The following is a 13759-nucleotide window of genomic DNA, read 5'->3' on the forward strand; positions in this document are numbered from 1 at the left end:
GAGGATTGGTGGCCAGAAATAAGCCACAGTGTCTAATCAGACACAGGCCCTGCCTGGGCACTGTGCCACGGCATTTATTGCGTGTGCAATTCTCAGGAGCAAAATGGCTACGTCCTGAGACAGATGGGAGTGAAGTCTGGAAGGAATTACAGTGCAAACAGCAGTTCTTAACTTTCTGAGGAGGATTGAAGTGTCTCTGAACATGCTGGAATGAATGAGACCGAGAGGCTGTGATTTACAGAAAGCCAAATGGGGAACGTCTGTGGATGTGTGAGAGCTGAAAAGGAAGAACGGTGTTTAGATCCTGCCAAAGCTCCCTTAAGTCCAGCTAAACATTCTCCTGGGAGAAAATATTTCAGAAGGAAAAGGAGGAAGAAATCAATTCAGGAGGGATCAGGCTCGGTGCGTGATAAGGAAAATGGAGAAAAAAGTCAGTATGAGGTGGAGATTTCAGAAAACATCAAGATCGAGCCCAAGGGTGTGGAATTGGCTGATTCCTTCCCTGGGAGAGTGAGAGTGGCCAGCAATGCTCTGCCTGTGAGTACAGACCCTTTGGTTCATGCTGTTAAAGCAAAAGTTTTACCGGGTGAAGCAAAGAGTGATTCTCTTTCTGGGGAGAGCTGTCCTGCTGATAATCAGAGGCTCACCAAGTCTGATGAAACAGAGACACTGTTGAGGGAACAAGACAAGAGGAATTCAGAGAAACACTGTACATGGAAAAGGAAGCATTCAGAGGACAGCAATGGGAGAGAATTAGCATTCCTGAAGAATTCTAGTGGTCTTTGTTCTGGAAAAGTAACTAGTTTGGATTCTGCTATTCACAGACAACATGAAGAAACTGGGTTAAACATAATTTCCTGCAGAGCCAGTGAAGATGCTTCAGAAGGCAGTAAATCTGAAAAGTTGCACCACTTTATTTCTGAAAGCAAAAGTTATCCACTTCTTGAACAAAAGAGGTTTTATCCTGATGCTGTGCGTTCCCATTTGCCAAAAGAAAAGGCATCACTTAGCATTCCACCAAACAGGAGCAAGGTAAATATTTTGGCACAGTGCTTTGAAAGTTAGCTTGAATAAGTACTGGAACAGTATTTTTTCTATTACAAAAATCTCTTCACTTTGCTGTTTATGAACCTTTTCCCCATGGTATGATACTACAGGTTGTCCTAGGACAGAACATATCACTTGATCTTTTTCAAAGGCTATGTAATAAATCTATACTTAGGAGTATTGATATATCCTCGTGGTGTTCTTCTGTCTGTAGTTTGACCTGTTTCCTAATTTAAGAAAGAGATTTTCCTGTTAAAATGTTTCTAGAAGTTGAAGTGAGTTTTTGAGAGTTCATGTTCATATCTGCAGTCAATTTTCTTACCAGCTCTTGATGGTTTTGTAGTTCCTTTGGGTCTTGTATCAAGGAAAGGAACATTTCTAATTCTTTTCAGCCATGGTCCTAGGAACTGAAGAATGGTAGAACTATGTAGGCAGCTTGAAATAGAACAAGTGAACATTAATCATATTCATAATGCTCTACACTTCTTTTAAAAGATCTTTCCTTCCAAACTGCCTAGATGACCTATGAATATTAATTATTGAAATTCCAGCTCCCTCTGAGGATAGGATTATTTTCTTCTTACAGTAGAAGAAACCAAAGTACTGTCTTAGTGTGGAATATCAGAAGGAGAGCAAATATTTGATATCCATGCTTACCATTTTAATCCAGTTAATTAATTACCAGTTCTGCCCCAATCATCTTTAGGGCAATTGAGATCTGTATGTGTGATCCTGAGACCAGGACCTGATCCAAAACTGGTCCCCCTTGCTCAACAGGGACATCTGAGCTTTGAGTTGAGTGTACAGAGGCAGTGGGCATATGCCAAAGGTATTCTCTGTGGCAAAGAGCTCACTACACTTCTGTTGTTGATATAATTTCCTGTTGCAACAGGAATCAAACAATACCTTTTCTGAGCTTCGTTTTTAAACAGAGATAAGGCACTCAATTACAACACACAGTCCACACTTGTACAAATAGCCTCCTAATACACATGGAGATCTTTGCCCTCTTAATCTTAGCTGGAATCCAGGAGCAGCTTAGGAATGTTCTTTGATTTGAACAAAACGTCATTGCTGAGTAAGAGAGTGTGAGGCCTTGTCTGTTCAGCCAAGCATGGCAGTTTTTTCCAGTATAATGAGAGGAATACAGTTCCTAATACTGCTGCAGTTATTACTCCAACCAGGCATGCAACACTTGTTAGCACAGAGGAAAGGGGAAGGAAAAAAAAGACTTCTGTTGAGCATCCCCATCAACACTGACATCAATAAAACACTGCATAATGGTACGAGGATGAAAAGCACTGATACATCAGGCTAAAAGCCTCAGTTGCTGAAATGTTTGGCTTTCAGTTCAGTTCCCTTTCTCAACCCGAGATTCTCAGTGTAAGTAATTTAAGAGCACTGAGGTTTGACCTGTAAACAAATACAGGAAAAACTAGATTTCAGACTTTTAATTACTTTACAAAGTCATGACCGCTTTCCTTCTGATTGTTTTTGAGAACTAGCCAAGCATTTTAGTGTCTTACATTTCTGTCTTTTATATCCTGAGTAAAGCTGTTATTTATACAAATCCACAAAGTTCCTGTTACCAGCCTGAGCTGACACATGAGGTTTGCACTTATCAGTCTCAGCTTTTACCACTTCTTTGCCATAATTACAGAGATCATTGGCCTCCCTGCACCTTGTCATCTTATCCATGCTGTAATGTGCTCTCAGCTTACACAGTGCCTCAGGTGTGGCTGAGAGCTGAAATCATTTTGGCTTTTCAATCTGAGATGCAGACACCAGGGCAAACTCAGTGGTGGGGCTGGCTGATTTTCACTGTAACAGAGATACAGTATTTTACCCTCTGAAACAGCACAGTCCCCTCTACTGAAACATATCCTATGAGTTTCTTTCTGTGGCACAGTTTATTATGCATATAAAAGGTTTATGGCTTTGTGCTGCTGCATTACCTTTGTTTTCCTGTTTGCAAAATTCACCTTAGAGGGGTGTTCTGAAGTGTTGCTCCTGACTGCTCACAAATAGCTTTGAAAGAAAAGTTTCTTACTCTCTGCTGAGGCTAATTCTTACAGCCCTTGTTCCTAATACAGGATGGTGACTTCCTCAAGGAAATACTCTGTGGTACTGTTCCAACTCAGAGCTGTCTTAGAGCAGATAGTTTACATTAAGCTCAAAAAATTGTGCAACAGTACTGTAACAGGATTCCTGCTCCTCTCTTGGTGATGTTTTAGCACAGTGCAGGTAGAGTAGAAAATCAAGGCTGTAGCTTTGACTTCTCTACAGGGGACACTGCCACTGTGATATTCCATGTCTTGTGCTGACACAAGCCTTGGCTTTCATTCAGTATCAGCAGAAGGTAACTACCACCTGGTAACTACCACCAGTTTTTGGTGGTTTTCAGCTTGTGTCCAAACCAATGACTTATGTGGATCGTGTTGTCAATCATGATATTTGTTTTTTCCAGTTAATTTATGGTGGTTTCAGTTCTGGTTTATGGATGTCAATGGGTTTTTTTTAAGAAAAAAATAATCTAACATGTAAACAGAATCACTCATCTACTTCCAGTACTCAACTGTTGTCTTGACTGTAGGTTCCTCAGATGTTTTTTTGCCATGCATCTACATAGCTTTTGATGCAGTATTTTTCTTACATCTACAAGACTGCTAATAATCTGGAAGGAAAAAAAACACCCCACGTGTATTTGAATCAGCTTAAAGGCAATATACTTACTTTTAAATTTAACAGATGTAGATTATTTGTAATCAGCATATTCAGGGAATACTTCTGGCTAGGTAGTTATCTGTTTATTGTTGCATTTGTCATGGCAAATAGTTGTAAGATAACAAGGCACCTTCCAACTATGACATATAATCATGCATTATCTATTTATGTAGTTCAGTTGAAGAAATGCCAGCTGGTCTTCTGAAATGTGATTTGCAGGGCAAAGGTGCAAAAGTCAGGAGTTTTGCTTTATGGGAATAGTATTGTTTGCTTCCATCACAAGGAACTCCTGACTCCAAAGAAGCAGGTGCAATTCACCTTAAATGCTGATGAATGGAGGAGATGTATAATCATTGATGGAAGTACAAAACCAGGGCTGGAAAGGTTCTGGACAGGTCATCTAGGAGATCTCTGTACCTGAAGGCAAGATAACTTAATGAAAACCATTCTTGACTGATACTTGTTCTTCTGTGTCTGCTTTATTGGTGGTTTCACATACTTTCCAAGTACATTTTCAAGTGCTTATCTGTCTTTTGTATTGAAAAGTGAGCCTAGCTGAAAACACATGTGCTTATTTTCAACTCATTACTTCTTTTCCTCTTCCAAGAAGAGTTGATTTATTACCTTCTTTTTTGCAACAGCATTTTACATATTTGAAGACTGTTGTCACATTTCGCCTTGGTTTTCCTTGATTCCCTAATAAAGACTACTTTTTCTATCTTTCCTGACAGGTCACATATTTTTAGATCTTTGTCATTCTTACTTTTCTCTTTCCAATTGCTTCAGCTGATCTTGTATTTTTTCAAAGGTGTTGCCTACAGCAGGACTCTTGTGTTCTTCAGACTTTTCTGGTTTCAGTCTAACTGACATATATATCTCTGGCCCTTTACATATGTTTGTGCAGTTAAGCACAATATGTCAAGTTTAGACTTGCTTGAAAACATTTGGGATAAGATGGAATCAGAGAAAAGGCTTCTTACCATCTATACAAGTCTTGCTCCTCTGTTTGCAGTGTATAAATGAGTCACAGAAATCCAGCACCACCACTGATCTCTTTTGGCAAGTCTTCTCTGCTCTTTGGGCTCAAAACTGCATCACTGGAATAAGTGCAAGCAAAGATATTGGGCTTTTTGGTGTATGGGTTTTGTATACTGTGTGATGCAGAGGGAAATTCCAGGCAGAGAAGAAACACCTGCAGTAGCAGAGGTGAACAAGTTCTCCCAGTTACAAGCAAGAGGAGTGTTTAGTGCCAATTAAGACTTTGATCCTGAAATGGAAGGGCTGCACAGAGAATTATATCTGCTGCTTTTTCTTGCATAACTTGTATTTCACAGGCTTTGGAATAATTTGGAGAACTGGATCTCTAGCAAACAACAGTTCAAACTCACACAAACTCAGTAATTTGTTCTGTGTTTAAGGAACATTTGTCCTCTAGTAACAGTTTCTAGTGAAAAAATGAAAGGCTTGTGGTATATGAAGGGTTCACACAAACTGTTTGCTGGGAAGGACAGAATTTGAACAGTAGGTGATTTTGTCCTTTGACCCTTAAATTATTTTCTATTCTAGTATTCCTAATTTAGTAGTGCTTCTCTTTTTTTTTTTTTTTCCCCTGTGGCAAGTGATGTTAGAAATATTGGTGATAATGCATAGTTGGTGGATGAGTATCTATCCTGTCCTCATGTGGTTATCAAAAGAAAGATGTGCTCATTCTGACACCTTGGTTTGTGGTGGTAGTACTCCACACGTTCAGTAGTTTCAAGTTAATAAGACATCTTGCAAAGTAGAGCTCATGTTTGTCAGTGTAATAAAACATAGCCCTTTGACTCTCCATTTCCCTCAGTGTATTTTTATACTTGTAAAATATTAATTCAGTGTTTATGAACAAGTCTGAAATGTTAGTCATGGAATCCGAAATACTTTATTTAGAGGACAGAAGTGCTCAGGCTGTTTCAGGTCAGGCTAATGTTAGTGTTCCTTAACCTGTCATGGAATGGGCTCTCTCTATATGTGAAGAGCAATTTCAGTTTTGAAACCTAGTCCAGTGTATTCCTTTCTCTTCAGATGACTAACTAGGATGCCAAATGGTGCTGGGAAGATTTTGGATCAAAAACTTGTTGATCATTGTGTAATAAGACATCCAAAATTCTGGATTCAAGCTCTGCCAGGGGAGGGTTAGGTTGGAGATTAGGAAGAGATTTTTTCCAGAGAGTGCTCAGGCATTGGAATGTGCTGCCCAGGGAGGTGGTGGATTCCCCATCCCTGGAGGTTTTCAAGCTGAGACTGGATGTGGCACTTAGTGCCATGGGCTAGTGACCACGGGAGGGGTGGACTTTATGATCTTTGAGGTCACTTCCAACCAGGTTGATTCTATGATTCTGTGAAAATTTCAACTGTGAGCTTGCCTGGTGGGTCACATTCAGAGGAAGAAAAGTTCTCCTTGTGTTTGTGTCCATAGCTACAAGTGTTGTTTATGTGTAAGAACAGATACAAGTAGAACCTTCAGAAGTTGCCTTGATATTTGAAATGATTTGTTTCCAGAGGAATCTTGTGTGCACTGAAACATGCTGTGTTTGCACTCTCTCCAGTCTGAACTCTACATCACTGGTCAATGAACCGTGAAGGAGGCTGAGGGTTTGAACTTAGCAGTCAGGAATGGCTATTAGCAAATTACATTGTTAGCTTGCTCATGCTAGAGTATATTAAAAAAACCAGATAGTTAAGGATTACACAGAGATGATTTTCTGAAAATGCCAGGTTAAGAAATAGAGGGTTTGGGAAACTGTTTTTTTTTTTTTTTGCTAGACATCTGGCACTTCCAGATGACATCACCTCTTTCAGAAGCCTTGTCTGGATAAGTGGGTGATGGTTGACTTCATTTATATTGTGGTCTGGTTGTTCTGTGATGAATAGAAACTAAAGCTACTGAAAAAACATTTAGTTTGCTTTCTTGCTTTGAAATACAATAAAGCTTAACCCACAGGAAAAAAAAAAAGTCTCACACTACAGATGAGTTCCCTAGATTTGTACAAGAAAATTTGCAGAGTGATTTAAAGTTGGTCTTTTGCCACAGCAGATCTTAAAAGGTTATTTATTGGCTAGTTGAACAGTTGAAAGTGTTTTACTTTCTAGCATTGGTGCATGTATTTTACCCTTACCTAGAGCCAGCAGATATGATGGCCTGTGATAAGGATCTGCAGGACTTCATCCACAACTTGTGTTTTTATGGATACCTGAATAGAAAATAATGTAAATTATTTTGTTTCTTCTTCCACTTCATATCTGCATTGAGCACAATTTCTATAACGTGAGGTGTAATGATGCATGTGCAAATTAGGGAAACTCTCTATGTGTACAGTGGAAGTTTTCCAAGCCAACTGACTGAACTTTGTTAGGGAAGAATTTACTGTACTAGAAAGTAGTATTTATATGTAAAATTCCCAGTACTTTCCAGCTTTCCCTGCCATGAAGTTGATAATATTTAGGTAATATAAAAACAAACCTTGTGTATCAGGCAAAATTTTTAGATATAATCCTTCAGTCATTCCTAAAATGCTGCTCAGAAAATTGTGTCCTATTACTGTTATTCTCAGTTTTCACTGTAGATGACTCTTTTGTTATTGAATTCCAGAGCAGCATATATTATATATAATATACATACATTATGGTTCTCTTTTAAGAGAGGAACATTGTAGCTAAATAAAGTATGAATGATATAAATATGGGTATTGTATAGGTGTGACTATATAAATATAAAACATTGCATTTCATATATAATTCTATAACCATTGTGTATAATAATACATGAAAATAGATTGTATTATCAGCATAAAATAGACATAGTTAAAAGTAAAGTGTTTGATGCAACAGTGTTATATTGTCCCCAGAATTTAAGAGACTGAGAACTGGCTAAGCGAAGGAAATTATGAAGCTATGAATTTGGTATTTTATATTGAAGACAGACAGAGTGTATAAGGATAAGACTTGAAAGAATATTGATACAGCACATGAATAATCATCATATTCATGTATGCAGATAAATTCCTCAGTAGTGCAGTGTGATTTTCTGCAGTGTTTTAATGGGTCAGACATAACTCTAATATTTACCTGAACTGTGTTTTAGATATCTTGTAACTGTAACATTTACCTGAACTGTGTTTTAGATATCTGATATCCATGTTACTGGAGAGTCAGAGGACATGTCTGCCAAGGAGAGACTGCTCCTGTGGTCGCAGCAAACGACGGAGGGTTATGCTGGAGTACGGTGTGAAAATTTCACTACCTGCTGGCGTGATGGGAGATTGTTTAATGCCATCATTCATAAATACAGGTAAGGACTCCATTTGTTCTCTGGGAGAATGTTGATTGCAGCATTTTCATGTGCATAGAGTGAGGGTTCTGTGGGTTATGCCTGTAATAGACTGCAGCTCTGGAGATGGCATTGGCTCTTCCTGAGCATTTCTCTGCTCTTGGCAGCCTGAGGATGCATCATTAGCCTTTGCTTGTCCCTCCTTCCTCAGAGGAACAGCTGCAAGAATCCTGTGTGTCTCCAAGCTGCTGAGAAGAATCTCTTTGGAGTTCAGTCTTCTCCACAGTCCCTTTTTTGTCATACTGGTATTTTAAGTGTAGGGCAGGGTAGAGGCAGAACTGATGACCAGAATCCAAAACTGCATTGCTAGTGAAGGCTAACAACTGCTGAATGACCTGGGATGTATCTGAGATCTCTGTATTCTTCCTGGTATGACTTCAGCATGGCTCTGGAGTGTAGAGCTTCTTCAGTGCCTTTGCCTGAAGCCCAGATCTACTCTGAGATGCATCTCCTGTAAAATGGCACTGTGTTCTCCTGGAAAACAGGACCAGCTGGCTCAAATGTTCTCTGGATGCTTTTGTGACCACACTCTGACAAAGTTCAGAGAGCCACTAGTGGCTGTGGCTAGAGGCTAAAGGATAGAGTATGTAACTTGAAATACAGCTGAAGATGTCTACTGACAGGAGAAGATTTCTAATTTTGGATTCTAAGTGAGAACATATCTGTCTTGACAAAGCTGACTTTGGCATCAAAGCTTATCAGAGGAACGAGATTTAATCCTTGCTGTGCTCACTGTTCCCTCTTGGTTGGTGACATCTCTCTCTTACTGTATGTTTTTTTTGTTTCCTGGCTTGAATAAGGAGGTTTGTGTGTTAGAGGATCACATAAAGGAGTATTCTGGCCACTGGGCTAATTAGTGTGTACTGACTTGTCCTTCACTGTGTGAGGCTTTCTGGGTTTTAGCATAGCACGTGTAGTTTGTACTGTATGTCCTGGGGCATATCATAAAGAAGTTTGAGGGTATGTGATTTCCTTGCTATAAAATGAAGGAGTGTCCCTGCTAAAGACAAATTTGGTGTGTTTTCATGCACCTCCAGGGAACAGAGCCTGGAGCAGATTATTCTGTTCTTGGATTTCCTCTTGGGGAACCACTTGGCCCACCACAGAAAGAAGTCTAGCAGAGACAAGATCCATGTGTTGTGGGGATTAGGATACTGAAGTAAAATGGGAGATGAGTAAAGCAGATGCAGTTTTGTCCTCACAGGCTGTGTATAAAACCTGTAAGCATCACACACAGTGCTCTGAGTCCCAGAGAAGTTAGCTGTGGCAGTCCATAGCTTCATGATAAAATGAAGCTGCATCTGAATCAGTGAGGTGTTTTTCTGACTCTGCTTCTGTTCTGGGTAGCCAGTCAGGGAGGAGGTGCATGCCAACAAGTCTCTTTTAGTAACATTGGCAAGACAAAAGGAAATAGCTGGCAGAAGACTAGTCTGTTTTATTTCAGGACAGAGCAGCTGAAGGAATGAAGGGAGCAGAGGCAAGCATTTGAAAAAATAAACAGTTTGAAAGATACAGAGAGACTGGAGGGGGAAAAAAAAGGAAGAAGCTGAATGAGCTGGAGTAATGGAAAATATTTCCCAGAGCTTGTTCAGATTCTTATGCCACTTACATAGAGCAGTGTAGCCTTTACAGTTCAGCAGCTAGTAGTTGTGGTACAGATGAAATGCAAAACTTGAATTCTGTCCTCTGGCTGTGCCAATGGTAGTGCCTTGGGATGTGGCTGAGTACCTGCAGCTGCTCTGCTGGAGCAATGTGTCTGGCACTGCTCCCTGAGGTTCATTCACAGGGTTTCAGCAGGGAAGCACAGGCCCCTTGGACACGTGTGTGTTGCACAAAACAGATGATTCAGTGGCTGAGGAGCAGAGTCCCCATTTTGTGTGCTTTTGTGCCAGTTCCCATTTAGCTTATCTTCTGCCTGTAAACATAACTTCTCCACCTAAGGATTCTGTGTCCTTCCCAGGAATGTTTACAGTCCTTATCTAATGTGGTTTTGCTGTGAGAGGTTACAGGTTCTTGGATTCCATTTGCTGATAAAATCAATGAGGTTCTTCCACTGATTTTAGTGAATTTCTATGTTTTTTTTCCTTTGCTGTTTGTACCGTTGAAACAGAGATAATAATTTCCAGCTATTGCTCACAAGATAGGAATGATCTTCCCTAACAGTCATCTGGTATTTTTAACTACAGTGTTTTACTCCAGAGAGCTCTTTTAGAGCTTGGTTTGTGTTCTGAGCAGTAAGTAGGTTAAGCACTAAAAAATGTGCACATTTCTGGCAGTGATTCTCCATTTGCTCTGTTTGTCTGTTTTAGTGGCTCTCAGTTTGTGGGTCACAGGTGGTCTCAGGAGCTGGGCTGAGCATCATGCAGATGGTGGGTTCCAGCAGGGGAGATGTACCTGCTTGGGCAGTGCAGTGGGACTGTGGTGCTGCCACTGCAGAGCAGCCCTGTGGGTGTACTGTGCACCCTGAGCTGGGAGAGGAGTATCTGGTCCCTGCAAATGGGGAGAAGGGTCTCTTCAGGTGAGACACAACTTCCAGTCCTGGAAGGGCTTTAATTGGGCTGAGACCTAATTTTAAGGGATGACATTTAGTGCTATGACAGTAAAGTGCAGAAGGCTCAAATACCCAGACATGTATCTAGAATTGCAGTTGTACTGAGCCACAGTAAGATGTATCTTGAATGGAGAGCAGGCAGGGAACCTCTTCTCTTGGCAGGACTGGCACCTTGCCTGCTTTTAATGGCAGCTGAGAATTGTTTCTCTCTTTTTCCAGTCCTGACAGAGGATCCCAGCACCTTTTGGTGCAAGCCAGCTAAAATTTATGATGCAGAACTGCAGGAATAGTGCATGGCTATGCCATATCTCCCTGCTCCCCCCAAAGAGAGTGGGAGAAGCCTGATACAGCTGGGATTTCCCTAGGAAGACTAACTACAGTGCACACTGCAGCATCTTGGCAGAGATGGGTGGTCTGATGGGTCACCCAGGTTCCTCTCTGTCTCCCTGTCCTTGCTGCACCCTCAGCCATGCAGGCAGAACTCCAATTCCAGTGTCAAGCAGGGGAGGTACAGTGGATATAAAGTCAGTAACCTGCTCCCCTGGGCACATGCAGGATGTTTGTTTTCTGTCCTCTTGAGCAACGAGGCTTATGTTGTCAGAGCTTTTAATAAAGGCCTTCAGTTACTTTCTGTCTTGCTTCTATTAAGAGTATGAATGAGTTGCCAGTGATTCAGCAGTGCTCTTTAAATCAAGGAAAATAATTTTAAGCATAACAGGAACGAGAGGAAAAAATTTCTCTGTTTGAGGTACTTGTCTTCATATAGAACTTAATTATGTTTTCCCCCAACAAATGTAGAAAAAGTAATTTAGTCTCCTGTGAGAAGTTTGCTTACGTTTTCAGCAGTTTCCAGTGGCCTGTGTTTATAGGGTAAGATTGAAGATTACTTGGCTGAACGTTTGAAGAGTATTTAAAGCTTTCATTTTTAAACATCCTGTACATGGTTAAATTCCTAGGAAATGAACAGGGCTCCATGCTGGCCTTGAAATATGACTTGGGGAGCTCCATTGCAGGCCTTGGGTTTTGCTTTTAATCATAAAGTGGTTTGGGTTGGAAAGGACCTTAAAGATCATTAGTTCCACCCCCACTGCCATGGGCAGAGTCACCTCCCAGTAGACCTGGTTGCTCAAAGGCCTCTTCAGCCTTGCCTTGAATACTGCTAAGGTTGGGGCACCTACAACATCTACAACTTCTTTGGGCAACCTGTTCCAGTGCCTCATCACCCTCACATTCAAGAATTTCTTCCTACCATCCAATCTATACTACTCTGTTCTCTGGAAATACTTGTCCTTACATAGAAAGACCAAATCAAATTGTAACATTAAAAAGTGAGTTTTAAGACTGAATATTGCCAGGGTTATTTGTTAATTGTACAATTTTATTTAAATATATCAGCTTTCACACTGCTTTTTGAGCCTCTGCACCTTCCTTCAGATCTGTGATCAGGCCATTAGTGAAAGCTGCAGCTACACCCAGAAGCTTCAAGAATATGCTGTATGTCTCATGTGTTACATCATTGGCCTTTTATAGCTTAATTTTACATTGAAGATGTGTGTTATTTGCTTTAATATGTTGTGTTGGAAGAAATCTGACTTCAGGCAGTTTCAAAAGTACATGATGTTTCTTTCGTGCCTTCATATCATACGTAGTGAAAAGCTGTAAGCCAGATTTTGGAGTTGGAGGCTGACTTGAATCAGTGTGTAATGCCTAGATTTTGTTGGAGATACCTCTATCCCTGGGATCTTCACCTTGCAGCTCTATCACCTCATATCTTTCTCGTCACTAAGCTGTTTTATAGGTAAATGCTCTTGATTTGTGTTTTCATTTTCTTCTGTACATGCCTTTTACTCTGGAAGAAGAAACACTGATTTCTTAGAACTGTATCCCATTTATATCCCCTATATATAGAAACAGTTTGTATCTGTAGGGATAGATACAACTCTTAGAAGTTGCATCCAGATTGGAGTTAGTGATCTAAGTTAGAGATCTGCATTACACTTTGCAGATGCATTTATTTTAAAGCAAAGCCAATTCAAATAAAAAGTCATACCGAAGTAACAAACTAGTTCTTTTCATCTTAGGCTGTCCTGAGCCTTTTGCACATAAGGGCTACAGGAAATTTCATTCAAAGATGTGTCTGAAAATGGAATTTAAGAAGTAGCAAAAGCAACAGCTCTAAGATTTATGGTTAAATGGCACCTGTAGACACTTCATTAAAGGCAATGATTGTGAATGTTCAGAAAACAGACATAGTCATGGCCCAGCTCATCTTGATTTCTAAAGAAAAAAGGTGAAGCATAGGAAAAGATTGATGTCACATGTATGTTTTTTGCAACTGTTAGGCAGTGACAAGTGAGCAGAACTGTAGTGTACACATGGAGGATTTAAGACAAGAAAACAAGTGAGGTTATTTCATGTCATGCTATACTGAGGCTTGCTGAGACCACATAGAGCTGTCTGCAAATTTTGGCATCACCTAACAAGAATAGTAAGTATGAGAAATACTGCAGAGAGGGAAGGTGGTGATAGAGTTCAAAGGAGTTATAGAGAGGTGTGGGATGTGTGTCCTGCCAGGGCTGCAGGGAGAGGAGAGAGGGAATGGCCTTGAGCCGAGCCAGGGCAGAGTCAGATTAGATTTTAGAAAATTTTTTCCCTGTTAGGGTATTTAGGCACTGGAATAGATTTCCCAGGGAGGTGGTGCAGTCACCATCCCTGGAAGTGTATAAGAGGCGTCTGGATCTGACGCTGGAGGATCTGGTTTAGGGTTTGGGGGTTCCAGCAGTGACAGGTTAGTGGTTGGACTTGATGATCTTAGAGGTCTCATCCAATCTTGATGATTCTGTGATTTCAAAGACAAGTTTGAAAAGAATTATTTTTTACTGTATTGTTAAAGGAATGCAGGGATATGATCCAAAGGAGCCTTTGCTACTGGTAAACTTTATGCAAGAACTTAGTGCTGCCTGTAGTTTTAAGTTACATATAGTTTAGAGAGTGAGCAAAGAGAAGATTGCTACTATTCCCAGACGAAGAGGAACGGAGGCTGACAGGGAATGTGGCAGGGGAAGAGTGTA

General features: G+C 40.5%; 1 protein-coding gene across 1 annotated transcript in view; it reads left to right on the forward strand.

Moving 5' to 3' along the window:
• Window positions 1-249: 249 nt before the first annotated feature.
• Window positions 250-13759, forward strand: part of LOC103798984 (dystonin-like) — a gene marked incomplete at its 3' end in the record, with an annotated part of 39165 nt that continues 25655 nt past the window's right edge. The window contains exons 1-2 of the mRNA XM_009071275.1: window positions 250-1032; window positions 7932-8098. Of these exons, the coding sequence (XP_009069523.1) occupies window positions 250-1032; window positions 7932-8098 (950 nt within the window). The remainder of the gene's footprint in view (window positions 1033-7931; window positions 8099-13759) is intronic.

This window comes from Acanthisitta chloris, unplaced genomic scaffold (assembly GCF_000695815.1).
Source record: "Acanthisitta chloris isolate BGI_N310 unplaced genomic scaffold, ASM69581v1 scaffold6373, whole genome shotgun sequence".
Lineage (NCBI taxonomy): Eukaryota > Metazoa > Chordata > Aves > Passeriformes > Acanthisittidae > Acanthisitta > Acanthisitta chloris.